Genomic DNA, 25,408 nt, shown 5'->3' on the forward strand with positions numbered 1-25,408 from the left:
AACAAATTCTATAATATGTATTATAGAATTGTGGGGAAAGTTCTAGAACTCCCAAAAGGAGTTCAAGAAAATCCTAAATAAAAATCAATACCAATACGAAATGTAACATTTTCAGAGCTAAATTCATAAATCATATTCAAAAATTCTATTAATTTGTAAAATATAAATAAACAAAATAATTAAATATATATGTACATACCTAACAAAATATGTACATATGTATGTATGTATATACAAACTTTTTTTTATTTCTAGAATATACTAGAAAATTTTCGAAATCTCTTGAATAAAATGTAAAATAAATATTTGTATATCCCTAATAGTATAAAGTAATAATAGTTGGTGTTGGGAATTATTAAAAATAAAAAAGGAAAGGTTTAGTTACATATTTAAACAATTAAGAAACTTTAAATTTAAGTTTCAAGACATATTTACATATGTAAAAAAGTTGTTCATGAATTTTTTTTCTCAAACAATTTTATTTTATTGAGTATTTTGCATACTTTGCTAATCATAGTGACAGCAAGATACTTTCAAATAAACATTGAACATTGCTTACTTTTAAACATCAGCTTCAGAAGTGCCATTAATTCCAATAGTAACAGAGAGGTTTTAACTTTTAAGAATCAGGGAAGAATAAGTTTCAAATATCCAGTAAAAATTCTACTAATTGAGAAAATAAACCCAATTACCCCGAAGACCAACAAAGAAAGTAAAACGCAATCAAATAGATACATATTTTAAGATACATATTTATATTTTATTGGTATTTTTGATATTCTAGATTCTAGAATCCAATTACAGTAATATATAGTTGGAAAGGTTAATATTACGACAAGACACCTCCAATGGCTAATGAGTGAGAGAGTGTCCCGGTTAACTACAGCTTATAAAACAGATTAATGACTTTGACTTTGACAATGGTTAAATGCAGTACATAATGTTCCAGATTCCTCTACTTCTCGTTGCCATTGTCCTGCTCCAGTTCCTCCTTGGGATTGTGCTTGACATTGAGGTGAGCTGGACCCACCTGCTGGATCTGGACGATACGCTCCGCACCCTTGTCCTCAATTGCCGGTGGCTTGGGAACACTCACAGTGAGCACTCCATCCGAGGACAAAGTGGAGGCCACCTTCTCGGCATCGTAGCCCTCGGGCAGGGCATAGCGCCGCACAAAGTGCCGGGTAATATGGCCATGGTCATCCTCCCGCTCCTCGTGCTTGCCCTCGACCAAAACGGAGTTATCCTGAACCTTGACAACCAGTTCGCTGGGCTTAAAGTGCGACACATCCATGCAGACCTGGAATCCGTCCTTGCCTATCTTGGACACGGCTCCCTGAGCGCCCGAAGACGAGGCCACCTGTTTCTCCAGCTGGCGCAGCTGCTGTTCCATGGGACCGACCAGGCTGAAGTAGGGATTCCTCTGGCGTTGGCAGTAGTAGGGCTCGTAGAAGGGCACCATAGACATGCGACCCAGATCATCGGCAAGGCTCAATAGCAATGGAATGTTGGCCATCTCTGATAGTTGATTAATGTTTCTTGCTTTGAAGGTTGTCTGGTTATGCTCCTTTAGGAGGTATCTCTGGGTTTTTAGCTCAAGTATTCTTTAAAAGTGGTTTTTGTTTGTCTTGAAGGATTATCTGACAATGCTCTTTCAACTTTAATATTTTTTAATTTTGTTTAATTTTCCTCTTTAAAGATTATTTTTGTAATCTTCTGTTTGGTGGGTACTTTCTCTTGGCTTTTGATAGCTGTTATCGCTTCGACTTTTCGAATTCAACTGATGCCGGCTGAAAGCGAACGCCTTCTATTTATACCACCGCCAGCTGTGGCTGTGTGCGACGCCCTGCCTCTGTGTGTATCTGTGTGAGCAGCGAGCGCAGTATCTGTGTGTCGCGCAACATCCCACAAGAAGGGTCGCGAAACTTCTCGGGGGCTGAAAAGTATATTTTGTGAAAAGTTCTCGAATTTGCAGAAATTACGCATTATCTGCCATTGAAAGCGAGAGTATCGGCATAGGGAAATGGGTACAATCTGTAGGGGATTGGGCTGGAGAACTGATGAAGCGGCGTAGGCTGTCTGGTGGAGTGATAAATATGATTGTTTATATACTACAAATAGGGAGTATCTGGGAGGAAACTGATGTACGGGGCACAGACACTGGCGGATGGAGAATATTCGCGAAGCTTCTGGCACTTTGGAGTAATGATTATATGGCTCATTTTACGACCTGGCATTCATTGGTGTCAACTTTAATTAATATATAAGAAAGTAATCCCTAAGCAGGGAAAGCACTAAACATAGATTAAGCCATAATTAAAGGCAAGACAAATAGAGAAATTCTGGAGTTTTCTGGAATTTTCTTAAATAGTTTGAGCTTAATATACCATATTTAAAAAACTAAGTAACATGTTGGATTTATAAGATACCCTGTAATATAATTTTAATTAATTAAAGTCTTTAAACAAAAGGGCAAAAGCTTAAATAAAACATAAGCTTCCAAGTATCGCTTTTCTAAAAATAAAAATTCGAAAAGACAAAGGGAAAAGTCGAGTACGTTCTAGCCAATTCCAATACAAGAGATAAGAATTGTAAATTTTAAAAATAAATAGGTAAATTGAAACAACTCTGATGAATGACAGTCACTTACTGTAGATACAGTGAAAAATAAACTTAAAACTTGCTTATAACTTTTCAATGCTATTACTATAAACAGATATGAGTTTACCCATCCAAAAGCTTAAATGACAGTATATTGTTTATAGAACTCGATTCTTGTCCATTATATAATCAGCATTTTATTTATGGCCCTATTTTTTTTTGTTCTCCCCTCCCTGGTTAGCCAGTCCATGTATGAAAGTACCCTGAGTTTACACAATCCAACGCCAACGCAATGGAAGTTGTCTATTTAGAAAGGTGGACACATAATGTGCGACTGGTCGATGGGATCTCTTCCCTTTAGGTATTGCTACTTGCTTTACCACTGCGAGGAATTGCACATATACATACGCAGCCATCTCTGGAGGTTTTGGGTCTCTATCCCACAAAATGTTGAGGAACTGCAGCAGGGAGTGTGTTTGGGGGGACTTTTGCCGCTGCTGCTCCCATTAAATCCAGTACCCATGCCACTCCACACCACTGTCTGGCCCTCGTCTGGATGTTGTTGAGCTTTTCAGCCGGTTACTCCGTCTCTGCCTGCTGCCATCAGCTGCGCGCACACAGTTGCAGCGGGGGCTATGTAAGTGCTCCCATGTATAACCATCATCCCAGCCACATATATGTGCCTCCCAGCTCAGACGCTAACACTGCGCATGTTTACGCGATGCCGGCAGTGTGTGTGGTGGTGTCTCGATGGGGCTCCAGTTATCGGGTGTTAGCTTCCAGCCAGCTGTTGTTGTAGTTGCTACGCGCCGGCGACTCGGCAACCGGCACGAGACTCTCAGCTGTTCGCTCGCCGGCAATGGGAATTCAGCTGCAACACGACCACTTTACATACGGCACTCCATGATGCATATATATAAGCTACACATGAACTGGGCTGGGAGATGCCATCTTCGCCGGTCGCGGAGAGGATTGGGGTCTATTTTTCGTACATGCATATATGTATCCCTCGGTTCCAAGCCGGTTTACCCTGCAGTTTGTCTGGTTTTCTGGAATACGAGTACGAATACGAGTACTTTCTTTGTTCTTAGCGAGCCTTGGGAAAAGAAAAGCAGGAGCAAGTAGTAGTTACCTGGGAGGAGGCACTCTTGGCATCCGGGAATATCCTTCTCAGCCTCTTCATTTTAGCCGGCTCTCCGGGGAAGAGTTTCCAAGTTTTTATTTTTTTTTCAGGCTGTGAGCTTCGCCTGGGAGCTGCTGTCGCCAGTGGCCTGGAAGGTGGCGGAACTGCGAGTTCCAGCCGACGTCCGATTTCCATTCAGCGCTGCACAGCAGCTTAAAAGCGTCGGCATTCAGCCATAAGGGCTCAAACGACGTCCAGTTGGAGGCCAGAACGGATCGTTCGCCGGTTCCCAGAAATACAACTACTACTAATCGCATTCCCCAGTAGTTTCAGCTGAAAAAATAAGGAACCCCAGTGAAAAAACTGAAAATACTGTGCAAAAAATAAGAAAAGAAGAAAACATGTCGCTAATACCTTTTATACTCGATTTGGCCGAGGAGCTGCATGACTTCAATCGCAGCATGTCCATGGAGGTGGATGAGGGCTTTGGAGTGTATCCATTGGACGCTTCGCCGGCGTCACACATGCATCCACATATAAGTCGACGAGGCGGGGCCGTCGGCGGCATTTCGGGTGGGGCCATGATGTGGGTGCCCATTAAGGGCCAGCAGCAGCACCAGCAACAGCAGCCGCAGCATCAGGCGTCGACGCAGCGCCACCATCCGTATCGGGTGGCCGGAGCCAAGACCATCTGCTGCAATCGGTCCCTGCTGGACCTGGAAAAGGAACTCGCGGAGAAGAGTGGTAGCACTGGAATGAACGTCGGAACTGGAACTGGAAGCGGTGTTGGAATCGGTATGCAGCCGAAGCCGACCAATTCCGCCTACTCCGTGCTGAACCGTAATGGCTTCCAGGTGAGCATGAACGTCAAGCAGTTCACCGCCCGTGAGCTGACTGTGAAAACCATCAATGACTGCATCGTGGTGGAGGGCCAGCACGATGAGAAGGAGGACGGGCACGGCGTGATCTCGCGCCACTTCATCCGCAAGTACATGCTGCCCCGGGGCTACGATCCTGCCGAGGTCCACTCAACACTGTCCACGGATGGCATCCTAACGGTGAAGGCGCCTCCGCCACCGCCGCCCGTCCCCAGGCCGGGTGTGGAACGACTAGAGCGCATGGTCGACATCCAGCAGATTTCCCATCAGCAGCAGCAGAGGGATGCGCAGCAGCAGCAGCCGGTGCAAATGTCGGCAGCAGGGGCAGCCAGTGCCCCAGCTCCCACACCCACTCCCTCGCTCTCGGTCTCTCTCGCCGAGAGCAACGGCAACGGGCCGGAGGAGACAGAGACGGAGACAGAGTCGGCGGAGGCAACTGCAGCTCCCTCTCCCTCGCTCTCTTCTGAGGCTGCTGCTGCTGTTGCTGCAGTGGAAAGCACTTCCAATTCCAGCACTGATTCCACTGGCAACAATGGCGTTGACGAACCAGAGTCCATGGAAGTGGCCGAAAAGAAGGAGGAGGAAGAGGCTGCCAAAGAGGAACCGGTACCGACACCTACTCCCACCCCGGCTGCCGTGGTGAGCAGCAGCGGCGCCGAAGAGCCAACGAAGTCGGAGGACGCTAATGCCAACGATGTGGCCGTGGCCTCGAATAATGGCAATGGAGCAGCTACTGTTCCAGATGCCGTCGAGGACGTAGAGATGCCGCCGGTAGCGCCAGGTGATAACGAGAAGTCGGACAAGGAGGAAAAGTCCTCCGGTAAGGTAGCCTTGGTAGGCGGAGAGGAGCTGGCCGCCGTGGATGCGGCCATTCTCCAGGCGAAGAACCAGGGCGAAAACGGAGCCACTGCCACAAAAGTCGAGGAGTTGGCCAAGTGAAGACTGAAATAAATAAAAAATAAAATTAATGATATAAGAAAATAATAACCTGCACGAGTATGTGTGCGTTTTACTCCATAAATGTTTCATGTTTTTCTTTTTCACACACACACGAATGCAGACTAGAAATTACGGTAAATAGGAACTCAATTACTAAACGATCTTGAGATAACGAAAAAGTATGATTTCCTAAAACCATATGTGACAACAACTACAAGTATTCCAGTAAAACTTAAAGCCAGAAACAGAAATTACATGTACTAAACAATAAAGAGGATAAAATAAAGAAAACTTGCGTTGTTTTTGTTTTGCCGGCAGCGCTCTCTTGTTCGCACACACACACAGGCTTTCGATTTTGCATTTTTGCTTCTCACTCTTTCCTTGGTATTTGTTTCGGCGCTCTCGCTCTCTTGATTCCCTCTTTATCACACACATACGCTTTCTGTCTCTCTCTTACCTTCTCTTTCTACGTGTGACTCTCTTTTTGACGCACACCCTGGCAATTGCTGGATGCTTCTAGAAGAGCAGTTGGGAGGTATAAAAGCAGCCGCAAACTTGAAAGAGCACGGAATTCGTGTTTAAAAAATCGAAACGTTAACATCTCCACGCAAAAAGGCAATTTAGCCAACTTAAAAAGAATATTCAGGAAGTGAAACGCAGTCACAAAGTTCAATCAACCTAACCTCAGAAAAAGGAAGAAACCCAAAGAAGAATAAAAAGTCACTTTAACCTAACCTAAATAAGAAGAAAAAACTAAAGAAAAAATGGCGCTTTCGACTCTTCTTTCGCTGGTGGACGAACTCCAGGAGCCGCGCGGCCCCATGTACGAGTTTGGCCTGGGCATGCACCCGCACTCGCGCCTCCTCCAGCCCCTCTCAGGCGTGGCCCCTAATCGCCGCTCGATCAACGGCTGCCCCTGCGCCTCACCCTTGTGTCACGCTTCTCCCGCTGGCCAGGTGATGGCTCTGCGCCGTGAGATGTCCAAGAACAATGACATCCATTGGCCGGCCGCCACTCATGTGGGCAAGGACGGCTTCCAAGTGTGCATGGACGTGGCCCAATTCAAGCCCAGTGAGCTCAATGTAAAGGTCGTGGACAACTCCATCCTGGTCGAGGGCAAGCACGAGGAGCGCCAGGACGACCATGGCCACATCATGCGCCACTTTGTGCGCCGCTACAAGGTGCCCGAGGGCTATAAGCCGGAACAGGTCGTCTCACAACTCTCTTCGGATGGCGTCCTCACTGTCAGCATCCCCAAGCCGCAGGCCATCGAGGATAAGACCAAGGAGCGCGTCATCCAGATCCAGCAGGTGGGACCGGCTCATCTCAACATCAAGGCAAACACCACCGAGGAGAAGGGCAAGGAGAATGGTTCCGCCAATGGCAACGCCAAGTAGAGGAGATCAACGTTATCATCATCACAAATATTGTATTCCCATTTGAAGTTAACCCCATCATTCCCTGCATCTGTATCTCTTCCTTATTTATTGCCTGGCATTTTGTAATGAGCTAAAGACTTGAGAATTAACTTATTAAAATATATTGTTCACCTGGTGTGGCAAATGTAATTAACTGTGGTATTATTTATTTTGGAAATGTGGGAGTCTTTCTCTATGTATTGATTTTTGTTTAATATTTAGGACTTGGCAGTAGTCTTGGTTATTAAGGAAATATTTTGTATTCGAAGGAGCGCATCAAGTAGTAAAGGTCCCTTTTGTAATGTCTTGTTACTATAAAGATACGGGAATCAATCCGGATTTTACTAAGAATTTTAAAAAATATCCCCTTTTTGTTGTTAATAATGTATGTTATCCTTATAAGAGTTGTGTTCATTGAATAAATTTATATTTTAAAACAGCTTCATTTTTGTGACCACTAAATAGTGCCTGAAATAAACCTTCAAATCGTTTCATTAATTATAATTTATAGCATTATAAATTGATCGAATGAGGAAATAATATTACCGAAATAAGTACATATTTTTCCCACCTATAGCATTGACGCCTGCATTTGGGCGCGACGAGATACATATATGTAAATAGAAACCCAACGGGCCGATCCTCCTTCTTTATACCAAATATTTATTGCGCATTTTATACTATATTTTACCTACACTCGTACTCGTACATTTTGTATTTTTATTTATGTTTGAATCCAATTCAAATGTTCGGCTGCACTTGGCTTGCTGTCCGAAAATAGTTAACCTTGGGAAACTGTTTCTTGCGGGGATCCATCCACCGATCTACTTCCAGGGCAGGGCCAGCTTTCCGGTCTCGTGGACACGGACGAGGCGTTCACCAGGCGTATAGTACTTGGCCGGTGGCGGTGGCGGCGCCTTGATGGTAAGGATTCCATCGCTGGATATGTCCGAGATCACCTCGTTGGCATTGTAGCCGCGTGGCAGGAGATACTTGCGCACAAAGTGCCGCTCCACCAGACCATTGGAGCCCTCGTTCCTTCGATTGTGGTTGCCCTGGACAATGATGTAGTCATCGTTGGTCTTTACCACGATCTCGTGCGGATGGAACTGCCGCACATCGATGTCAATCCGGAAGCCCTTCTCGTCCACATGCACCCGCTCGCCGGAGTAGTAGTTGTCCCACCGCATGGGATGGGACCACTCGTAAGGCGTAGACTGGATCAACTGGTTGCGCACCCGACGCGACACCAGTTCGTCCAATGGACGGAGCAAGTCACTCCGGCTGCTGTGACTGGCTGGCCACCAGACCCGTGGATCGTCCCAGAGATAGGGATACAGCTGGAAGTCGTACGGTGGCTGGTAGAGCGGACGAGGTCGGTCCAACTCGCGCGACAGATCGCGATATGTTGTGGGCACTAGTGACATTTCTGGCCGGGATTGAGGCTGCGATTCGTTTGCTAGCGAGTCCGAAATTCTTATAAAATTTGTCGCCGCCGCCGTCAGCTCTTTTATAGATGACCAACTGCCCTCGGACGATGCGGCGGCGATGCGGATGGCACAGACGACGAGGATGACTCATCCGGACGAGGTGCATCGGGGCGGAATCGAAACGAATCAACGGATCGGTCAAGTGCAGTGGCAAAGGCGAGGCCAGCGCCGATGTTGTATGGCTAGTTGGAACCGCGTCAACTGGCTACGTCACGGCGTCCAAGGAAGGAAGCGGAAAAGGTAGCAGCTGGGGCCAAGGTGCCATTCGAAAATGCATAAAAACGAAAGTACATATTTTTATTTGTTTATTATGAGTATTTTCCTAGGTAGAGAAAGCTGTTTTCTGCTTTACTTTCTAATATTTTTGGTAATTATGTATGTATATTTTTAAGACAATTGAATGCATGTTTTTCATAGGTATTGAAAGACCGTGTCATATTTGAGAACTTTATTGTTCATTTATTTTTTTATATTTATTTTATTTTAATTTTTCTTTTAATGTGTAATAATAATAATTTTACATTTATGTTCTTAGATAGGGATATGTGTTGTTTACTTTCCGTACAATTTCCTTTTGTTAAACTTATAATTTCGTATCCCTATTACTATTAGTCAAGGAAATTTTAATTCAAAACGCATCGAGAAACCTCCTGTCCTAAAAAAAAATTACTAAGTTTGAATTTCATTGTATTATGTATCAAAAGAGGGCTAGTATACCCTTCCAAAAAACTAGATTCCAAATAATATTAAATATTTTTAATTTTAGATTTAAATAACGATATTATTATTATAATATTTCCCCCCTCCTGAGTTCAGTAATTAACGCAAATATGCTGTTCAGGAATAGTTCATATTTAACATTTATTTTTTCTAAATATATTTTAAAATAAAACATTAAAAAAATATTTGCTTAATTGATTTCAATGTATCAAAGGTGCTACAGAAACCGGTAAGGATTTTAAAACAATTTTTTTTTTTCAATAATGAATTCTGAGACTCTCCTTTCGGAATTAGCAATACATAATCACTATGGGGTTCACTAGCAATGGTTACACTTCAGTCAATACACCGTGTCCATCTCCAGTTCACTTCTCAATGGACTCCTCCGCTTGTGCAGCGCTTTTCTTGGCCGGCTCTCCAGTCTGCTCAATGGGGACCACACGTTCCTTAAGTGCCTCCTGCACCGCTGGCGGATTGGGCACATTGATAGTGAGGACGCCGTCACTGCTCAAGCTGGATGTGATCTTGTCAGCCTCGTAACCCTCCGGCAGAACGAAGCGCCGGAGGAAATGCCTAGAGCTGTAACCTCCTTGGTCGCTCTCCTGCTGCTCTGACTTGCCCTCCACCAGAACAACGCTCTCGTCAAGCACCTTGACGTTGAGTTCACCGTAGTCCTTGACGTCCAGGGTGAGCTTGTATCCCTCCTTGGTGACGGTGGCCGGCGGGGCGAACTCCTGCTCCTGCCAGCGGGCAATTTGCTGCCAGTTCCGCGGCAGAGCCACACTCCATACGGGCGGCTCGTGGAAGAAGGCATGGAAAGGCGAGGTGAGTCGGGGCATCCGGGACATCTCCTCGGCCATGCGGAAAAACATGGGCAGGGAACGCATAGTGATTTTTTTTATATGAATATATTTCTGTGGGAGATTAGAAATTAAAAAAAAAGGTAATTAGGTATTATTTAATTAAAATTTTAAAATTAGTTAATTTATCTTACCTTTTAGTTTATAAATATATTTTCAACCTTGTTTTCTGTTTCTTAGGCTTAGTTTGACTTTGTAAAATTCTATTTATTTGGTGCAATATTTAATATTTTTATTCTTTGTAATTTCTTCTCAAATTGATGAAATTTTAGCTTATTTGTTTGTTTTTAGCAAGTTGTCTTTTGTTTGGTTTTTTTTGAACTGAGAGCGGGCGCTTTCCCGGCTGCTATTTATACTGTTTTGTCAAGAGAGAGAACTAACTGGCTCTCTCTCGAACTTTCTTCGCCCTTAGCTGATGCAATTTTCCGCTTTGGCTGAAATCGGGCAATGGCATTTATCTGGGGGTTGCTATATCTGACTTATAGAATACTTATAGAAATTTGTAGAAGTTTCGCGCACTCTCAGCGTTTATTTACATTTTTTGTTTGCCTGCTAAAATTCTCTTTTCGCCTTCGGGCAGGTCAGGTTTTTTATGGCGACGAAGAGAGCGCTTTAAAGCTAGTGAGGGGGAGCGAGAAACCTAGAGTGGGTGGTGGAGGAGAGAGTGTCTGTGTCTGGATGTGATAAGCGTGTGTTTGTGTTTCTCTGTATTGCTATCCATGGGCGTAGTTTACAGGGTTTTTAAGGCCAATAAGAAAGTATTTATTTATTCCATAACCCATTTTACTAATAATATTATAATTTCAAATCAAACAAATTATAAGTCGAAGTCCTTAGAGACCCTCCCTTTGGGCCCACTCATTCCAGGAGCCCTTGTAGATCACCACACTAGGAATTGTTATTTATTATAATTATTTAGCAGAAATTTTTAAGCATTCAGGAGAAAACTCACTTGGAAAAGCCCAGTCCCTTGGCAATTTTCTCGGCCTCCAAAACCCGATTACCCGACCGACAGCTAAATATAATCTTTGCTCCTTTTTCCGGCTTAGTTCGGCCATATTTGCTCTTGAATGCAGCTCCATCTAGGTTCAAAGCCCTCTCCAGTTCATCCACTAAAAGAGAAAGTAATGTATTATTAGTAAAATAATTATTGAATGTAAACAAATTACAATTTACGGGGTATATTGATGCTGGCTGGAATTGTGCCCGTCTGCTTTAGCTCATCCGGCCGCCGGACATCGATCAAATAGATCTCCGGATGGTTGGGCACATCCTTAACCTGCTCGTATGTGGCCATTGTGGATTTCTAGACGTTAGAGCACGCAGTTCACCTGAATCGGTAGCTAAATCACAACTGACTTGCCGGCCGGCCCCAGTGGATACATTTATGGGGCTCGGGTTTTCGGGTTTGTTTGCACCTCCACCTACGGCGGCTTATCGCATTCTGATTTTTGAGGTGTCGCCTTGTTTGCTCTGTCAGTTTCCTCGACGTCGGCGCTGGAGATTCCGCTAATTTTTCGCTTGATGAGGCGCCAAGTTTGGGCGGGGGGCCCCTCGATCCGATTTCACTTTAAATTTTAAATAAGATTTGTCAGACTCAGCATGCTATATGCTCTACAGGTGAGAAACCTAATATGAGATTGGTTTAATGTCATGTTTTATTATTATAACCTTTACCCTTACCTTTAGCCACCGAATTTTAAGGGATTTAAATAGGGTTTCTAATAAAAATTCTTTCTAAAAAAATGTCATATTTATTCAATTAGTTTGAAAAAAGTTAAGATTACAAATAACCTTTCGATCTAATATAAAGAGTCTCCACTGTCTAGGCTAAACAGATCAAATTCGAATGCTGTCTGCGGTTTAGCCAGCGACGCACATCTCCGAAAGCTTTGCCGCCAGAAGGTTCCCAGTTGTCGCCCCAGAATCTTCCAAACCAGCTACTGTCCGTCCCATTTGTTGCTCCAGAAAAGCTTCCTTCGTGGGGGAAAGCTCTGCCAGAACGGAGCCAGTGTCTATAAAAGGGTGAAGCCAGTCAGTTAAACTCCACATTCGAGTTGGAAAAGTCAAGGTGAAAGTGCAGTTCGGACAGTAAAACCTCCACCTCCACCCCGCTGGCAAATCAACCCCTGGCTAAGGTTTTGTGAAAAGGAAAGCAGGTCGTCGGTTCATCGAACTTCCGCCAGATACAGAATACAAAAAGAGGACTCAAGAAAAATGCCAGATATTCCGTTTGTCTTGAACCTGGACTCTCCGGACTCCATGTACTATGGGCACGACATGTTCCCAAACCGTCTGTACCGGCGGCTCCATTCGCGCCAGCATCATGAGCTGGATCTGCACACTCTGGGACTGATTGCCCGGATGGGAGCCCATGCCCATCATTTGGTGGCCAAGAAGCGGAGCGGCGAGCTGGCCGCTCTGGGCGGCAGTGGTGGCCGGGACAAGCAGGGCAACTTCGAGGTCCATCTGGACGTCGGACTATTCCAACCGGAGGAGCTGACCGTTAAACTGGTCAACGATTTCATCGTGGTCGAGGGCAAGCACGAGGAGCGGGAGGATGAGCACGGCCATGTGTCCCGCCACTTTATCCGTCGCTATCCTCTGCCCAAGGAGTTTGATGCGGATGCCATTGCCTCCACTTTGACTGATGATGGAGTGCTCAATATAACGGTGCCTCCTCTGGCCGCCAAGGAGGAGCCAAAGGAACGGGTAATTCCCATCAAGCATGTGGGTCCCTCGGATCTCTTCCAGAACGGCAATGGGCACAAGGAGTCTGGAGCTTCGCCAGCTTCCGCTTCGGCTTCGGAGGCCAAGTAAATCTAAAATCCAGTATCCAAGACATCCCAAATTTGCAGTCTTTGCAGCCAAGTGATTCCCCAAGACTCTCGTTTATCGTTGCACTCAAAAATGTCACGAAATTACGCACACATCGTACTATATATTTATTAATTTATTTATTAGCCTAATTAATTAACATTTTAATGTCCAATTCAAATTTAAGACTAATCGAAATCAAGTATTAATAAAGGAACATGAATGTCTCAGTAATTGTTGGGTCTTTGATTTAATCAAAGGGATCGACGGGATTGAAGTGAATTTGACCTAAATATTATTTAAATGGGTATTTATAGCCTTAAGCTAAAGCTTTTGCTTAACAAGAATTATTTTAGTTGTCACTTTTCTAATATCTGAATATATTACAAATTACAGTCTGAAATGTATAAAATTCCTTGTGATAAGCTAACGGTGTACATATGTTTAATACTGTTGCTTCCCCTTATTCAATTATGCGGGATCCCAAGCTGTGCATATTTAAAAAAGGTCCCCAGATGTCAATCATACTTAAGAGAGCTTTATCTCCAGCCTTTTCCCAGAGAAACAATCCCCCCAACGTCTTGAATTTTAAATGAAAGCCCGCCAAAAGCATAGCTGTCGATAGCTTTTAGTCAGGGCTGGAAATAAATCGATTTCCAGCTTTAGCACCGATAGATCTTTGATATCAATAGCTTTCAGTAACGGTTTCACCAAAATATAAATAAAATTAAAGTTTTAAAATGAATAAAACAGCATGAAAGAAATGACAAGAACTAAACCAAATCTTATAATTTATATAATTGCTATAGAAAATATTCATATTTCCCCGTTTTAATTGTAATTCAATTGTAATCACTGATAACCCGTGACACATATGTAACAGGTTCCCATCTCTAGCTAGACACTCTGTAACCTCAAAAAAATGATTTGTTTACTTCTACGGCGGTCCGGAGTTCGTAATTCCTGCAAATTAATTAGTAAACAGATTGCCAAGCCCGCGCTCAACACACCTGCTATCAATGCACACCTGCTGCACACCAGCATACGTGAGTATGGAATGATGATGGGAAGAGCCGGCGGAATGTTGGAATCACTGCTGATTATTGTAAGCGGAAAATCCCCATTGATATTATGAAATTCGCAGCGCGGCGGCATGGCGAGTACGAGTGGCAGGATCCCAAGTCCCCCGAGGAAATGTGAGTTAAGCCAGGAAAATCCTCAACAAATCACTAAAGAAACCCCTTAAAATCCAGTGTAAACATCACCTATGTGGACAAGGACGGCAAACGCACCAAGGTCCAGGGCAAGGTGGGCGACAATGTCTTGTATTTGGCCCATCGCCACGGTATCGAGATGGAGGGCGCCTGCGAGGCCTCCCTGGCCTGCACCACCTGCCATGTGTATGTCCATCATGACTTCCTGGAAAAGCTGAACGAGGCGGAGGAGAAGGAAGACGATCTGCTGGACATGGCACCGTTCCTGCGCGAAAACTCCCGCCTCGGCTGCCAGATACTGCTCGACAAGAGCATGGAGGGCATGGAATTGGAGCTTCCCAAGGCCACCAGGAACTTTTACGTGGACGGGCACAAGCCCAAGCCGCACTAGCGGAGCTCGCAAGTCATTATTGTTACACCTTTTAGTAGTAGTAAATATATACGACTGTTGAAATACCAACCATACTGGAATCTTTATCTTTCCCAACTTTTATATATTTCTTATAATGTAAACAATGCTTGTTCTTGGTTTCTATGTTGTTCTCCATCGTTGAATTAAACTAAAGAAGAATTCGTTAAGTTGAGCCTATCAAATTACATTTTCTAAACTGATTACAAAGGGAACACGGAGGAAGGAAGGAGTAGAGGAGGGAGACATAAAAAAGAGTGATATGAAACAATCTTGTAAAACTATATTACAATTAAAGCAAAAGTACAAAAATATAAATTTGTATAGCGAAAAACTAGGCGGAGCAGCGGCAGCCCCTCTCAGTTGGACGAGGGCGTGGGGCTGCTGGAGGCGGAACGCGATCGCACACTGGCCCGATCTTCTGGCTCGCTGCGTTCTTCGTCACGATCACGACTCTTCTCATCCTTGTCCAGATCAGCCGGCTCCGAAGGTGACTGTTTGATCTGCTGCTTCTCCGCCGGCACTGGTGCCGCCGTGAGTAGCTCCTCCTTGGGCGAAAGATTCTCCCGCTTGATGGCCTCCTTCTCGGCCTTGCTGAGGCCGCTGCTGCTGCCCTTGCCTTTGCTGCTCTTCTTCAGCGTGGCCAGATCCTTGAGCAGACTGGAGATCTTTCGGTTCAGGTTATCCACCTTCATGTCATGCAGGCGCTCTACCTCCTTCAGCCGGTTGCGCATATCGTTTTCCTTCTCAAAGTTCTTGCCCTTCAGTTCGGTTAGCTGAAAGAAAAAGAGAGATGAAACTATTGCCAGTAGAGGGTCATGGGTATGGCCACCCACCTGCTTGTCCTTCTCCAGCAGTTCCTTGTCTTTTTGATTCAAGCGCTTCTCCAGACTGGCTATGCGCTCCTTTAGGTATGTAATAGCCACCACATGATCCGACGAATTGGTGTCCACGGTGATGGCAGCGGGTGCTGCGATGGTTCCGTTCCCACCATTACCGCGCGATATCTTGTCGGGCAAATCTAACCCGGCCCCGCTAACTGCATTCACGCCGGAGCTGCTGTTGCCGCCGCCGCTGCCGCTCTTGCCCAGCTCGCTGCGCGACGGCTTCTTGGCCGCTGAGCTGTTGTCTCTGTGCGAGGACGAGGACTTCTCGTGCGGCCGCTTTTTCGACATGGGTATTCGGCCATCCTGTTGTGCCTTCAGCAGGGCACGCTTGTAGGCGCAGGTACACAGCCAGCAGAGCAGTTTGCCATTGACCTTTTGGAGAGAAAAAAAAGAGGTAGAAGATACATTTTATGGTCAGTTTGGGTTACACAGAAAAAGGCTTAGGTGGTAATCTGGTCTCTTATGAACGCAAGTACATGATTCTGGGAATCGCGCGCGATCTATATCGTTGTGTATATCTGCAGGGGTACAGTTGACCCACAACAAGTTTCTACATTTATTTGGCTTAATTTTAGGGTTTTTTTCTTTCTATTTAACATTAAGGGTGGCTGGCAGTCTGGCTGTCTGCTTCCTTCGGCGGCTGCTCTTTGCGTGTGTATACTTTTGAGGCTGACCTTTTTGTTCTCATCCCGCCTGTCAAAGGCCGATCGCAGCTTGCATTCATCGCACTGCACCGGCGGTCCATACTTCGCCTCGTAGCTGGCGCATCTACATACGGATCGGCAAGTAAGACAGTGCGAATTTGTGGGGTATTCATTCGTAATCGTTTTCGGTTTCGGGGTTTTGGTTTTGCCAGGCACAAAAAAAGAGAAGAAGAAAAATGTTTTGCGTTCATAAGAGACGTTGTTGTTGTTGTTTTCCTGGAAATATGTTTGTTTTTTTGGGGAGGGAGCAAGGAGTCTACTTTATCAAAGGGGGCCAGGTACTTTGAAGGCACAATTACGGGTAATACAAAAGGGAACATATACATAGGTTTCACAGAAGCTTCTGCGCATATTGTGCATTCAAGTTACACGCTCTACTAAACGAGATCTTGGTCGTGGTCTTGCTCTTGGTTTAAACTTACCGCATGCACTTGGAGCTGCCAAAGGCGGCCACAATCTTGCAGCATTCGCAGGGACTGGGCTTGCCGTACTTCCCCAGGTAGTGTTCGCACTTCTTGCAGGCACTCTGTGATTTGTTGCTGTTGCTGTGGAACACGGTAGCTGGTATAGTTCAGATATAGAGGCTTTATGTGCGGCTTGGTACTTACGTGGCGGGTTGGAACTCCGAGCGGCAGTAAGTACATTTAACAACTGAGGTAGATCCACGGCAGCCCTGCGAAAATGAATCATTGTTAGCTTTTCTCTTTTAGTTTGATTCCCAGCTTGGCTTTTGTGCGTTTGTTTTTGTTTAAATGCTCCGGACAGACGCGACGCCTGCCTCTGCCCTGTTCTTCTTCTTGCAACCGTGCATTTTCACCCGATTTGCGCAGCAAGTTTTCGCACAGCAGCAGCAGCGCCGCGTCATTTAGATATATTTTTCGCTCGTCAGGGATGTGAACGAACAAACAAACACACACTAACAGCCAGCCAGCAAGCAGAGATATTGCATTTTGTTTGTCGGCGTTATTTTATTGTTTCAAGTGTCAGGTCGTCGTCGGTGGTTTTTCTCTTTTGCATTTTTTTGCTGCTGCTTTTTCACCTTGCATAGCTGCTGGCCGGAGGAGAGCTCCTCGTACGGGTGGCGCGAGAAACACTTGGAGCAGGCGAATAATACTTTTGCACTCATTCTGTGGTCTGTTATTTGTGTGTCGGGTTTTGTTGGCTTTTGTGCTGATCCTTAAAAAAACTTTAAATAAAATGGTTCTTTTCAGTGTGACCGTGGCGATGGCAGAAAACCAAAAATGCAAAAGGGAAATCGGAAAAAGGCAACCCTGAAAGGGGTTGGAAACTTTGCTGAACACACGAGTTATCGAACAACGTAAAGTAATCAAAAACGTAATCTTAAAACGTAATTCATAATGTATTTTTATATATGAGTAATACCATTTATAAACTATAATTTATAAAAGTTCAATATATTTTAAAACATTTAAACTGTCAACCATGTTAAAATTTATATTTTTTGTCAATAAAATGGTAGTTTTCCATCTGAGTAATGTAGAAAATCTGTGTATCGATAAAGGGTTTGAGAACATGATTTTAGACTGTTATTTATTACGTTTATATGCGTAATTTGCACATTTTAGCTGATAAAATATATTTGATTATAAAATCTAGAGAAAAATGCCATTTTCTATTCATAATTTCTTTGGAAATCATAATAGCAACCTCATATTTCCGTTAATTTTTACATGCTGTCTTTGCATCCCTAGTCAAACTATCGATCTCCAGTAGCAGCCCTGAAAATACAGTTCGGAACCAGCGTACAAAAGCGAATTGGATAAAGATGCCCCCAAAGCGCACGCGCCGATAGCCTCGATTCAAACAACAACGTTCATTTCAGGCTGTACGAAAAAATTATTTGTGCCGCGAAAGCGACGATCTATTTCGCAAGGAAGAAACGAAAACAAACTGAAAAGAAGGGGAAAAATTAAGCGTCAGCAAGTGAAGTGAAGTAGTGGAAATGCCGGCGGAACAGCATACGAACATAAAGGTGGCGGTACGCGTCCGGCCGTACAATGCCCGGGAGTTGGAGCACAAGCAAAGGAGCATAGTGAAGGTGATGGACCGGTCGGCGCTCCTCTTTGATCCGGACGAGGAGGACGACGAGTTCTTCTTCCAGGGCGCCAAGCAGCAGTATCGCGACATTACCAAGCGGATGAACAAGAAGCTGACCATGGAATTTGATCGTGTCTTCGACATTGACAACACCAATCAGGATCTATTTGAGGAGTGCACGGCGCCGCTGGTCGACGCGGTGCTGGCTGGGTGAGCAAAGCATTAAACGCTGTATTGAAACTCCATTAAACTTTGAATCTTAATGATTAGGTACAACTGCTCGGTGTTCGTTTATGGAGCCACTGGAGCCGGCAAGACCTTCACTATGCTGGGCAGCGAGGAGCATCCCGGCTTGACCTTTCTCACCATGCGCGATCTCTTCGAGAAGATCCAGGCGCAGAGCGACGTGCGCAAGTTCGATGTGGGCGTCTCCTATTTGGAGGTGTATAACGAGCAGGTGATGAACCTGTTGACCAAGTCCGGGCCTCTCAAACTGCGCGAGGACACCAACGGCGTGGTGGTAAGCGGCCTCTGCCTCACGCCCATCTACAGTGCCGAGGAGCTGCTGCGAATGCTGGCCCTGGGCAACTCACATCGCACCCAGCATCCCACCGACGCGAATGCGGAGAGCTCTCGCTCGCACGCTATCTTCCAGGTGCACATACGCATCACGGAGCGCAAGACGGACACCAAACGGACCGTAAAGCTATCCATGATCGATCTGGCGGGTAGCGAGCGAGCGGCGAGCACCAAGGGCATTGGGGTGCGGTTCAAGGAGGGCGCCAGCATCAACAAGAGTCTCCTGTCGCTGGGCAATTGCATCAACAAGCTGGCCGATGGACTCAAGCACATACCCTACCGTGACTCGAACCTGACACGCATCCTGAAGGACTCGCTGGGCGGCAATTGCCGCACTCTGATGGTGGCCAACGTCTCGATGAGCTCGCTCACCTACGAGGACACCTACAACACACTGAAGTACGCGAGTCGGGCCAAGAAGATTCGCACCACGCTCAAGCAGAACGTGCTGAAATCGAAGATGCCCACCGAGTTCTATGTGAAGAAGATCGACGAGGTGGTGGCCGAGAATGAGCGTCTGAAGGAGCGCAACAAGTCGCTGGAGACCAAGGCAGCCCAGCTGGAGCGGGCCGGCAACAGTGGCTTCGATCCGCAGGAGCTCAAGTCGTGGTACAGAAAGATAGACGCTGTATATGCGACAGCCCGCCAGCTGCAGGAGCATGTCCTCGCCATGCGCAGCAAGATCAAGAACATCAACTACCGGCAGACGCTCAAGAAGGAGCTGGAAGAGTTAAGGAAGCTAATGTCCCTCGACCAGCGAGTGTGCCAAGAGGTGAGTGCTCTATTTCATGATTTATTAACAATTTAAAAAGGCTTTTTAGAGGAACAATTAAGGGTTTATCAGGGATCAGTCTCAGTTTAAGTGCTAGTCACCCAGCAACTCCTTCTGCTTGCTGGCCAACAGTTTGTCCGCCTCCGAAATGAAGCGATCCGCAATGGCAGTGACCTGAGCCTGGGCAGCAAAGGCATCGTCCTTGCCCAGTTCGGGCTTGTTTTTCAGTTTCCGGATATGCTCGTTCTGGACACCTCGAATCGCGTCCCGGTACTTGACAAACAAAGCCTTGGCGTTCTTGGACAGGTTCTCGCGATGCTCCTTGGTCACCTTGGGGATGGGTATAAACAGTGTGGTGCCGTCTTGCTGCGGGTTCAGGTTCATGCCGCTCTTTTCGATGGCCTTGAGCACGTCGGGTATGGTCTGCGGGAACCCGATCATGTTTACAATGATGGTCTTGGGATTTTTGCGTGAAATCTGTGCTAGTTCCTGCAGCTCGTGCTCCTGGCCATCGACCTTGATGCGCAGCGTATCGATGGCGCCGCTGGTGGAGCGCAGGGACAGGTGCTTTACAAAGTCCTCCTTCATTTGAAGGAGATTCTTTTGCATCTGCGAGTTGAGGCCATCGAAGTTAAGGATCTCGCGAAGCTGCTGCTCGTTGATTTCCACCTTGGCGGCCTTTCCTCCTCCGCCCTTGCCGCCCTTTTCCCTCTTTTTGTCCTTGCTTTTTGCATAATCGCGCGCTATTTGCTGGCTTGCGGCCTTCAGTGGCTGCTTTTGGAGTAATTGAGTGAATCCTGGCAGAAAATTGGCCACTCGGGCTTGGCGCACACCCAGAGAGGCTAAATGCAACGTATTTCGTAGCATTATGTGGGATTTATTTTATTTTAAATTATTTTGTTTATTAAATGCGACTGAGAGGGGGCAGCGCCACAGCTGTTGAGTAAGGGGACTGCCAACTCGTTGTAAAAAAAATCACAAAAAATGCTTTTTATGGCGGACTTTTTGAAAGTTAAACAAATTAAAATATTTAATTCCTTGTTTAAATAATTTGTGTTGTATCTTCCAGGACTTCCGTCGCTTTGCCAACTACATGAGCCTGCTGACCAGCCAGAACGACAAATACAAGGATGAGCTGCCTGTGTGGCGGTCCAAGATGGAGTGCGCCTACCAGGACCTCGAGAGCTTGAAGCGCGAGGTAAACAAGTCGAAGGCCTACCAGATCCTCATCGTGTACGTCAAGTACAAGGATCTCGAGCTGCAGCTGGCCAAGCAGAACCAATTCAACAGCCACGTGAGCGCCATTAACCAGGAGCTGGTGGAGAACTCGGACCTGTTGCGCAAATCCTTCCGTGCCGCCTGTGAAGTCCTCAACCAGATGTACGACCGCCTGGAGGATGGCAGCAAGCTAACGCCGGATATCCAGGCAGTATATGATCGGTTGCAGCGCAAGATGCGCTTCGCCGAATCAGAGGCCAACACGAAGATGGCAGAGATGGACTCCCTGGCGGTGAACGATCGCCTGCTGGACGGGTTAGCGGCAAAGGAGGAAGAAGATGAGGATGAGGCTGTCGCCTCCAGCAGCTTGACGTCCAGCGCCAGGAAGCGACTGCGTCAGCCCGTCCATAGCGATGACGATGATCTCCACCTGAGTTTGGAGGAGTTCGATAGCCAGGTGATAGAATCGGAGGGCGAAGACCTGCACATGACATTCAAGAGGCCGCGCAATCTCAACGAGACACAGGTCGTAGCCCCCGCCAGCTCAGTAACCAAGAAGCCTCTGACGTCGACGGTCACCAAGCCCAAAAATGCCCACAAGCTGACGTTCTGCGAGATGATGACCGACCAAAACGTACGCGGCGACAGCGAGAAGATCAAAAAGGGTAGGAATTTGTAGCAGTTCAAAATATAAACAAGTATTATAATTAACATTTGTTTATTTTGCAGTTCTCCTCAACTCTAATCACTTCACCACCCAGGGCCTGAAGCGAACGCTGGCGGCGGCTTCGCTGGCCAAGGAGAACGTTAAATATAATGCCAACCATGTGCGCAAAAGTCCGCGAGTGCTGGTGGCCAAGGGTGAGTTATACAGAGAAGTTTAATGTCTAAACTCTTCGATTATAATTCTTATTTTTATTCACAGCCGTTGCTGGCACCTCGAAGCTGACGCGAAAACCCTTGGGATCGGCGAGTAAAGAAGCGCCCTTGGTCAAATTCAATCGAGCAGCCTCTTTTCGGCTGAAGAAGTAAATGAATCCAGTCAGGCAGATTCATGATTAAATTAACCATAGCTATAACTATATAGATATAGATAGTACACTAGCCCCAAATCGAACCAAGCACCAGTTCTATCTTTTCGTTCTTTTTTGACCCGAAACTTTTTCATTTTGATTTTATTTTTGTATGTTTTTCTCAAGTTTATTTTTCTGATAAGTTCAAAGAAAATGCTGAGCGTTTTACGCTCTTTATTTAAAAATATACAGCCGTTTCCTTGCCCCCCTCACCTAGATTGTGTCTGTAGAGGATCTCATCGCTGTGAGTTGGCCAGGCCTGGGAAATGCTGCCACTCCTGCTGCTGCTACGATGCGGAGCCAGGCCTAAAAGTCCCAGCAGCATGTAGAGCAGGGCGCCCAAATTAACGCCTAGCAGGAGCAAACCAGGAGCCAGCAGGGGATTTAGAATGGACAGGATGGCGGCCGGTGGCGAGGGAGCCGCTGACCAGGCAGCCGTAGAAACGCCATCGTAACCGTAGTCCACGCGTCGCCGCCAAGGTTTTTTGTCGCCTGCCACAGGAGGTCTGAGTTGCTGCTGCTCTTCCAGGCTCTGCCCCGAGGCGGGTAAATCCAGATCCTGACGCTTGCTCTCGGGCGTATAGCGGGGCACAAAGGCCTGCTCCGTGGGGAGCTTAACTTCCCCCGCGGCTCCGCTCACGGAGGCCGCCGCCAGACAGGCAATAAAGATTACCTCGAGCAGCCACATTGTAGTATCTCAACTGTTTGCTATTTCTGGGGATTGTTGAGAGTCTTTTTATAGGCCGGCGCACCTGGCTGCCAAGGGCAAGAACCGTGTCGACGGTGAGTGGCTCTTTTGAGATGTCAACAGGGGGAAATGTACTCGAAATTAATAGCTGACACTTTGATTTGTATATTTGTATAAGTAATTGCTATAATCATGCGTATAAAATGTTGAACTTAAGGTATCAAAGAGCATGTTTATGGTGAGTTTACTTTTCATTTTTTGATTTATAATGTTAATATGTATATTTTCCTATAACAATGCTGATCTCAAGGTATCAAAAGATTATTGTCCGTGAACAAGTATAATATGTACTATAATTAAGGTAATCGTTGACCCGGGCCTGTGCTCGTGCTCTTCCTTTCTAGTTAAGTCGCTGCGCCCTGAGCACTACCTGGGGCTGTTCAATCTCCGCCTTGGACTGCACTAGCCTCAGCTCCCTTTCAGTGGCCTTCACTGGACCGTTTCCTCCATTGGGCAATGCCGCCACCGTGCGCTTGATCACCGCTTGGAGACTGGCAATGGTCTTTTCAAAGACGGCGGCGACATCGCTGCTTTCATGGCTGTGGGCCAGGAAGAGCGAGGCGAAGAGATCACCGGTGCCGGTAAAGACCAGATCCTTGCCACCCTGCTTGGGTATATCGATGGCCAGACGGGGACCATCCAGCTGGCTGAGGAAGGCGCGCAGTACGCCCGGTTGGCCAAGATCGCTGCTGGAAATGACCACCGTCTTGATGCCGCGCTTGTGGAACCAATCCATTGCCTCCCAAACGGCAGCCTCGCTGCGCACCTCCTTCTCTGTGAGGAGTTCCACCTCGTACTGGTTGGGCGTGATGATGTCCGCCAGGGGAATAATTTCATCACGATACACGGGCAGCAGCTCCTTGGGTACATACAGCTGCCCGTTGTCGCCCATCACGGGATCGCAGACGTAGACCAGTTTGGGATTAGCCTGGCGCAGTTTCTGCACAATGATGCCCACCTGGCGCAGGAACAGGGGATTTCCGATATAACCTGTCAGCAGGTGAGAGTACTGTGGCAGCAGTTCGTTCTCCTCCAGACCCTCGAAAATTGTGGCTGCAATGGGTGAGCGTTATAGTCTTGATAACTTTTATTAGTTTATTTTTTGACCTTACCCAATTCCTTCTCGTTGGAAACGGGTCCCTTGAAGCTCTTGTAGCCCGTGTGATTGGAAAACTGCACCGAGTTGAGTGGGTCCACATCGAAGCCCAGTAGCTAATGGATGAAAAAGATAGCCGTTTGACATAGCCAAGACATCAATGTGGGCTAAAAAGCTTACCTGCAGGGGATAGGTGGCCACCTTGTTGCCCACATAGCCATGGACCACATGACTCTGGATGGACAGAACCCGCTTGGCATTGGAACCTGAAGTGGACATCTTTTCTGTGGTTTCACGTGGGAGGAGGAGCTGGAGCTGGAGTAACCGCGACGACTGACCGCCAATCAATGAGCGAACGAAGCTGCCTGCTGGGCCTACGACGAGTCACACGGAGAGATAACCATGTTATCAGAGACGACGGGACCGGGAATAATAGCCTCAAATAGAGAGCTGATAAGGGTTGTTAAAGCGGGTGTAAACAGTGAGCGGATGATGGATTTATAAACGGTTGTTTACGTATAAGAGATTGTCGGTAAATTGGTGAGTTTTAATCATCTGAAGACCTTGGACAGCCATTAAATGCAATCAACAGTCTACCCACCCCCTTTTGGCATCACCCGCCCCCCCACGGAACAGTGTGGCCAGGTGGAGCGGGGAAAGTCTGGTAAAAATAACGCAAAAGCATACTAAAAACTGGTTTTTAAAGAAATTTTTAAATAAAATTGCGTTTTAATTGAAACTTTTTTAAAATAATACAAGTATTGAATATAATCCTAGGATAAACTTACATACTAATAATAAAAACATGGTTGGTGCTTTGTAATTTGTAACCTAGAAGGACAATTTGAATATTTACATTATTTTCAGAATTTTTAAGTTGTCATTTTTAAAAATATTGAACAGTTTTAGCATGAGGCCTCTAGATTTAATTAGTTTTTAAAATCCGATCGTCAAAGTATTATTTAGATTTATAAACGGTCTTTATTATCCAATACAATTGCTATGTACAGCATAAAATACAGTTTAATAAACAACAGAAATGACGAGCAATTAACAAATACCGAGAGATGCATATGTAGATTTTAGATTCTTGGAATTAGTTAGACTAATCCCGCCACGAATCATTATTCACTGATAACAATTTGGTGTGTTTTTATTTTTTGGTTGTACATTTTTGGTCGCTGGCTGAAAAACCCTGAGACGGTGCATCCAGGTGGCCATAACAAAGACAAGTTACAAGTACAAAAAGATCAGGAAACAGGTTGGAGTCAAGTACAAAAAACGGAGGAGTTAGTCCCTTGGATCTTAGCTCGTTTGCCACTGCAAGTAGAAGAGGGGTTAATTGGGGCTATTTTTGGAGCAAATAAAGGTAGGTGAATCACCCTCAGGTTGGCCTGTCCCTGACCCTGACGGGCGGCTTCTTCTTCGCGTCGCTGCAGCTCCTCTGCCCTCTGTTGCTGGCGACGTACGCTCTCCGGATTCTTGATGCCACGCTGCTCGTTCTCCTGGCGACGCTTCTCCGCCGCGTCCAGTTGCTGCTGCCGGCGCTCCTCCTAGAAAGAAAGCATAGTTTTTAGTTTATTTTTACAGCTTTTTCTACACTCTATTGCGACTCACAGGCGAGGGCATCAGATTAGTCTCCTCGGCGCTCTGGCCGCAGCATGAAAAACAGGCGCCCATGTTGTCCAATTAATTAATTTATACTTTTTCCTGAACAAAAATAGGGCTTCTTTTCTTAAAAGTTGAAAATATGAGAAGTAAACAAAAATAAGAGCTGGGGGGCCTTCGATAACGGACAGAGCTG

The 25,408-nt window shown here is 46.0% G+C and overlaps 14 protein-coding genes across 15 annotated transcripts; 5 read left to right on the top strand and 9 right to left on the bottom strand.

The window, feature by feature from the left end:
- Window positions 1-728: 728 nt before the first annotated feature.
- On the bottom strand, window positions 729-1,791 carry Hsp23 (Heat shock protein 23). The gene has a single exon (XM_017172733.3). The coding sequence runs from the start codon at window positions 1,514-1,516 to the stop codon at window positions 956-958; it is 561 nt and encodes a 186-aa protein (XP_017028222.1). The 5' UTR covers window positions 1,517-1,791; the 3' UTR covers window positions 729-955.
- Window positions 1,792-3,619: 1,828 nt separating this feature from the next.
- Hsp67Ba (Heat shock gene 67Ba) lies at window positions 3,620-5,832 on the top strand. The gene has a single exon (XM_017172731.3). It carries the CDS (start codon window positions 4,126-4,128, stop codon window positions 5,539-5,541), a length of 1,416 nt encoding a protein of 471 aa, XP_017028220.1. The 5' UTR covers window positions 3,620-4,125; the 3' UTR covers window positions 5,542-5,832.
- A 265-nt stretch (window positions 5,833-6,097) lies between these two features.
- Hsp26 (Heat shock protein 26) lies at window positions 6,098-7,109 on the top strand. The gene has a single exon (XM_041775383.2). It carries the CDS (start codon window positions 6,306-6,308, stop codon window positions 6,936-6,938), a length of 633 nt encoding a protein of 210 aa, XP_041631317.1. The 5' UTR covers window positions 6,098-6,305; the 3' UTR covers window positions 6,939-7,109.
- Window positions 7,110-7,601: 492 nt separating this feature from the next.
- On the bottom strand, window positions 7,602-8,447 carry LOC108078730 (heat shock protein 27). The gene has a single exon (XM_017172732.3). The coding sequence runs from the start codon at window positions 8,384-8,386 to the stop codon at window positions 7,784-7,786; it is 603 nt and encodes a 200-aa protein (XP_017028221.1). The 5' UTR covers window positions 8,387-8,447; the 3' UTR covers window positions 7,602-7,783.
- Window positions 8,448-9,280: 833 nt separating this feature from the next.
- Window positions 9,281-10,359, bottom strand: Hsp22 (Heat shock protein 22). The gene is made up of 2 exons (XM_017172734.3): window positions 10,164-10,359; window positions 9,281-10,083 (listed from the first exon to the last, which is right to left on the bottom strand). Exon 2 carries the CDS (start codon window positions 10,054-10,056, stop codon window positions 9,535-9,537), a length of 522 nt encoding a protein of 173 aa, XP_017028223.1. The 5' UTR covers window positions 10,057-10,083; window positions 10,164-10,359; the 3' UTR covers window positions 9,281-9,534.
- A 408-nt stretch (window positions 10,360-10,767) lies between these two features.
- On the bottom strand, window positions 10,768-11,615 carry LOC108078733 (rhodanese domain-containing protein CG4456). Its single transcript, XM_017172735.3, has 3 exons — window positions 11,206-11,615; window positions 10,982-11,141; window positions 10,768-10,917 (listed from the first exon to the last, which is right to left on the bottom strand). The coding sequence occupies exons 1-3, from the start codon at window positions 11,324-11,326 to the stop codon at window positions 10,863-10,865; spliced, it is 336 nt and encodes a 111-aa protein (XP_017028224.1). The 5' UTR covers window positions 11,327-11,615; the 3' UTR covers window positions 10,768-10,862.
- Hsp67Bc (Heat shock gene 67Bc) lies at window positions 11,509-13,080 on the top strand. The gene is made up of 2 exons (XM_017172502.3): window positions 11,509-11,649; window positions 11,859-13,080. The coding sequence occupies exon 2, from the start codon at window positions 12,247-12,249 to the stop codon at window positions 12,847-12,849; it is 603 nt and encodes a 200-aa protein (XP_017027991.2). The 5' UTR covers window positions 11,509-11,649; window positions 11,859-12,246; the 3' UTR covers window positions 12,850-13,080.
- A 627-nt stretch (window positions 13,081-13,707) lies between these two features.
- Window positions 13,708-14,520, top strand: Fdx1 (Ferredoxin 1). Its single transcript, XM_017173081.3, has 3 exons — window positions 13,708-13,892; window positions 13,991-14,042; window positions 14,100-14,520. Exons 1-3 carry the CDS (start codon window positions 13,769-13,771, stop codon window positions 14,449-14,451), a joined length of 528 nt encoding a protein of 175 aa, XP_017028570.1. The 5' UTR covers window positions 13,708-13,768; the 3' UTR covers window positions 14,452-14,520.
- A 210-nt stretch (window positions 14,521-14,730) lies between these two features.
- LOC108078931 (protein FAM76A) lies at window positions 14,731-17,274 on the bottom strand. Of its 2 annotated transcripts, XM_017173079.3 has the most exons (6): window positions 17,100-17,274; window positions 16,669-16,733; window positions 16,483-16,605; window positions 16,031-16,124; window positions 15,306-15,728; window positions 14,731-15,245 (listed from the first exon to the last, which is right to left on the bottom strand). In XM_017173079.3, the coding sequence occupies exons 1-6, from the start codon at window positions 17,184-17,186 to the stop codon at window positions 14,829-14,831; spliced, it is 1,209 nt and encodes a 402-aa protein (XP_017028568.1). In that variant the 5' UTR covers window positions 17,187-17,274; the 3' UTR covers window positions 14,731-14,828. The 2 variants fall into 2 exon arrangements, with proteins under 2 accessions (XP_017028568.1, XP_017028569.1); XM_017173080.3 differs by lacking the exon at window positions 16,031-16,124 and having other exon boundaries at window positions 17,100-17,258.
- A 472-nt stretch (window positions 17,275-17,746) lies between these two features.
- Klp67A (Kinesin-like protein at 67A) lies at window positions 17,747-21,885 on the top strand. Its single transcript, XM_017172886.3, has 5 exons — window positions 17,747-18,328; window positions 18,389-19,469; window positions 20,539-21,352; window positions 21,417-21,548; window positions 21,613-21,885. The coding sequence occupies exons 1-5, from the start codon at window positions 18,024-18,026 to the stop codon at window positions 21,717-21,719; spliced, it is 2,439 nt and encodes an 812-aa protein (XP_017028375.1). The 5' UTR covers window positions 17,747-18,023; the 3' UTR covers window positions 21,720-21,885.
- Window positions 19,478-20,407, bottom strand: mRRF1 (mitochondrial ribosome recycling factor 1). Its single transcript, XM_017172888.3, has one exon. It carries the CDS (start codon window positions 20,334-20,336, stop codon window positions 19,563-19,565), a length of 774 nt encoding a protein of 257 aa, XP_017028377.1. The 5' UTR covers window positions 20,337-20,407; the 3' UTR covers window positions 19,478-19,562.
- A 53-nt stretch (window positions 21,886-21,938) lies between the features above and the next one.
- On the bottom strand, window positions 21,939-22,566 carry LOC108078811 (uncharacterized). The gene has a single exon (XM_017172890.3). The coding sequence runs from the start codon at window positions 22,446-22,448 to the stop codon at window positions 21,939-21,941; it is 510 nt and encodes a 169-aa protein (XP_017028379.1). The 5' UTR covers window positions 22,449-22,566.
- Window positions 22,567-22,589: 23 nt separating this feature from the next.
- Pdxk (pyridoxal kinase) lies at window positions 22,590-24,564 on the bottom strand. The gene is made up of 4 exons (XM_017172887.3): window positions 24,393-24,564; window positions 23,785-23,978; window positions 23,621-23,720; window positions 22,590-23,561 (listed from the first exon to the last, which is right to left on the bottom strand). Exons 1-4 carry the CDS (start codon window positions 24,409-24,411, stop codon window positions 22,849-22,851), a joined length of 1,026 nt encoding a protein of 341 aa, XP_017028376.1. The 5' UTR covers window positions 24,412-24,564; the 3' UTR covers window positions 22,590-22,848.
- On the bottom strand, window positions 24,561-25,391 carry Svip (small VCP interacting protein). The gene is made up of 3 exons (XM_017172891.3): window positions 25,222-25,391; window positions 24,987-25,157; window positions 24,561-24,924 (listed from the first exon to the last, which is right to left on the bottom strand). The coding sequence occupies exons 1-3, from the start codon at window positions 25,282-25,284 to the stop codon at window positions 24,910-24,912; spliced, it is 249 nt and encodes an 82-aa protein (XP_017028380.1). The 5' UTR covers window positions 25,285-25,391; the 3' UTR covers window positions 24,561-24,909.
- Between the last annotated feature and the right edge of the window lie 17 nt (window positions 25,392-25,408).

The sequence above is a fragment of the Drosophila kikkawai genome, chromosome 3L (genome assembly GCF_030179895.1).
Source record: "Drosophila kikkawai strain 14028-0561.14 chromosome 3L, DkikHiC1v2, whole genome shotgun sequence".
Taxonomy (NCBI): Eukaryota; Metazoa; Arthropoda; class Insecta; order Diptera; family Drosophilidae; genus Drosophila; species Drosophila kikkawai.

What these genes read in the sequence shown, in the direction of transcription:
- LOC108078931 (XM_017173079.3), bottom strand. Translation starts at nt 17,186, where the DNA reads ATGAGTGCAAAAGTATTATTCGCCTGCTCCAAGTGTTTCTCGCGCCAC. An exon ending in TCGGAGTTCCAACCCGCCAC is followed by an intron (nt 16,606 to 16,668) that starts GTAAGTACCAAG and finishes CGTGTTCCACAG; the next exon opens with CAACAGCAACAAATCACAGA. An exon ending in GGCAGCTCCAAGTGCATGCG is followed by an intron (nt 16,125 to 16,482) that starts GTAAGTTTAAAC and finishes ATCCGTATGTAG; the next exon opens with ATGCGCCAGCTACGAGGCGA.
- mRRF1 (XM_017172888.3), bottom strand. Translation starts at nt 20,336, where the DNA reads ATGCTACGAAATACGTTGCATTTAGCCTCTCTGGGTGTGCGCCAAGCC.
- Pdxk (XM_017172887.3), bottom strand. An exon ending in TGGCCACCTATCCCCTGCAG is followed by an intron (nt 23,721 to 23,784) that starts GTAAGCTTTTTA and finishes TTCATCCATTAG; the next exon opens with CTACTGGGCTTCGATGTGGA. An exon ending in TTCCAACGAGAAGGAATTGG is followed by an intron (nt 23,562 to 23,620) that starts GTAAGGTCAAAA and finishes CACCCATTGCAG; the next exon opens with CCACAATTTTCGAGGGTCTG.
- Hsp67Bc (XM_017172502.3), top strand. Translation starts at nt 12,247, where the DNA reads ATGCCAGATATTCCGTTTGTCTTGAACCTGGACTCTCCGGACTCCATG.
- Hsp22 (XM_017172734.3), bottom strand. Translation starts at nt 10,056, where the DNA reads ATGCGTTCCCTGCCCATGTTTTTCCGCATGGCCGAGGAGATGTCCCGG.
- Hsp67Ba (XM_017172731.3), top strand. Translation starts at nt 4,126, where the DNA reads ATGTCGCTAATACCTTTTATACTCGATTTGGCCGAGGAGCTGCATGAC.
- Fdx1 (XM_017173081.3), top strand. Translation starts at nt 13,769, where the DNA reads ATGATTTGTTTACTTCTACGGCGGTCCGGAGTTCGTAATTCCTGCAAA. An exon ending in CCTGCTGCACACCAGCATAC is followed by an intron (nt 13,893 to 13,990) that starts GTGAGTATGGAA and finishes TGAAATTCGCAG; the next exon opens with CGCGGCGGCATGGCGAGTAC. An exon ending in CCCAAGTCCCCCGAGGAAAT is followed by an intron (nt 14,043 to 14,099) that starts GTGAGTTAAGCC and finishes CTTAAAATCCAG; the next exon opens with TGTAAACATCACCTATGTGG.
- Svip (XM_017172891.3), bottom strand. Translation starts at nt 25,284, where the DNA reads ATGGGCGCCTGTTTTTCATGCTGCGGCCAGAGCGCCGAGGAGACTAAT. An exon ending in CTAATCTGATGCCCTCGCCT is followed by an intron (nt 25,158 to 25,221) that starts GTGAGTCGCAAT and finishes CTTTCTTTCTAG; the next exon opens with GAGGAGCGCCGGCAGCAGCA.
- LOC108078811 (XM_017172890.3), bottom strand. Translation starts at nt 22,448, where the DNA reads ATGTGGCTGCTCGAGGTAATCTTTATTGCCTGTCTGGCGGCGGCCTCC.
- LOC108078730 (XM_017172732.3), bottom strand. Translation starts at nt 8,386, where the DNA reads ATGTCACTAGTGCCCACAACATATCGCGATCTGTCGCGCGAGTTGGAC.
- Klp67A (XM_017172886.3), top strand. Translation starts at nt 18,024, where the DNA reads ATGCCGGCGGAACAGCATACGAACATAAAGGTGGCGGTACGCGTCCGG. An exon ending in ACCAGCGAGTGTGCCAAGAG is followed by an intron (nt 19,470 to 20,538) that starts GTGAGTGCTCTA and finishes TGTATCTTCCAG; the next exon opens with GACTTCCGTCGCTTTGCCAA. An exon ending in CAGCGAGAAGATCAAAAAGG is followed by an intron (nt 21,353 to 21,416) that starts GTAGGAATTTGT and finishes TTTATTTTGCAG; the next exon opens with TTCTCCTCAACTCTAATCAC.
- Hsp26 (XM_041775383.2), top strand. Translation starts at nt 6,306, where the DNA reads ATGGCGCTTTCGACTCTTCTTTCGCTGGTGGACGAACTCCAGGAGCCG.
- LOC108078733 (XM_017172735.3), bottom strand. Translation starts at nt 11,326, where the DNA reads ATGGCCACATACGAGCAGGTTAAGGATGTGCCCAACCATCCGGAGATC. An exon ending in AGCCAGCATCAATATACCCC is followed by an intron (nt 11,142 to 11,205) that starts GTAAATTGTAAT and finishes TTTCTCTTTTAG; the next exon opens with TGGATGAACTGGAGAGGGCT. An exon ending in AAGGGACTGGGCTTTTCCAA is followed by an intron (nt 10,918 to 10,981) that starts GTGAGTTTTCTC and finishes AACAATTCCTAG; the next exon opens with TGTGGTGATCTACAAGGGCT.
- Hsp23 (XM_017172733.3), bottom strand. Translation starts at nt 1,516, where the DNA reads ATGGCCAACATTCCATTGCTATTGAGCCTTGCCGATGATCTGGGTCGC.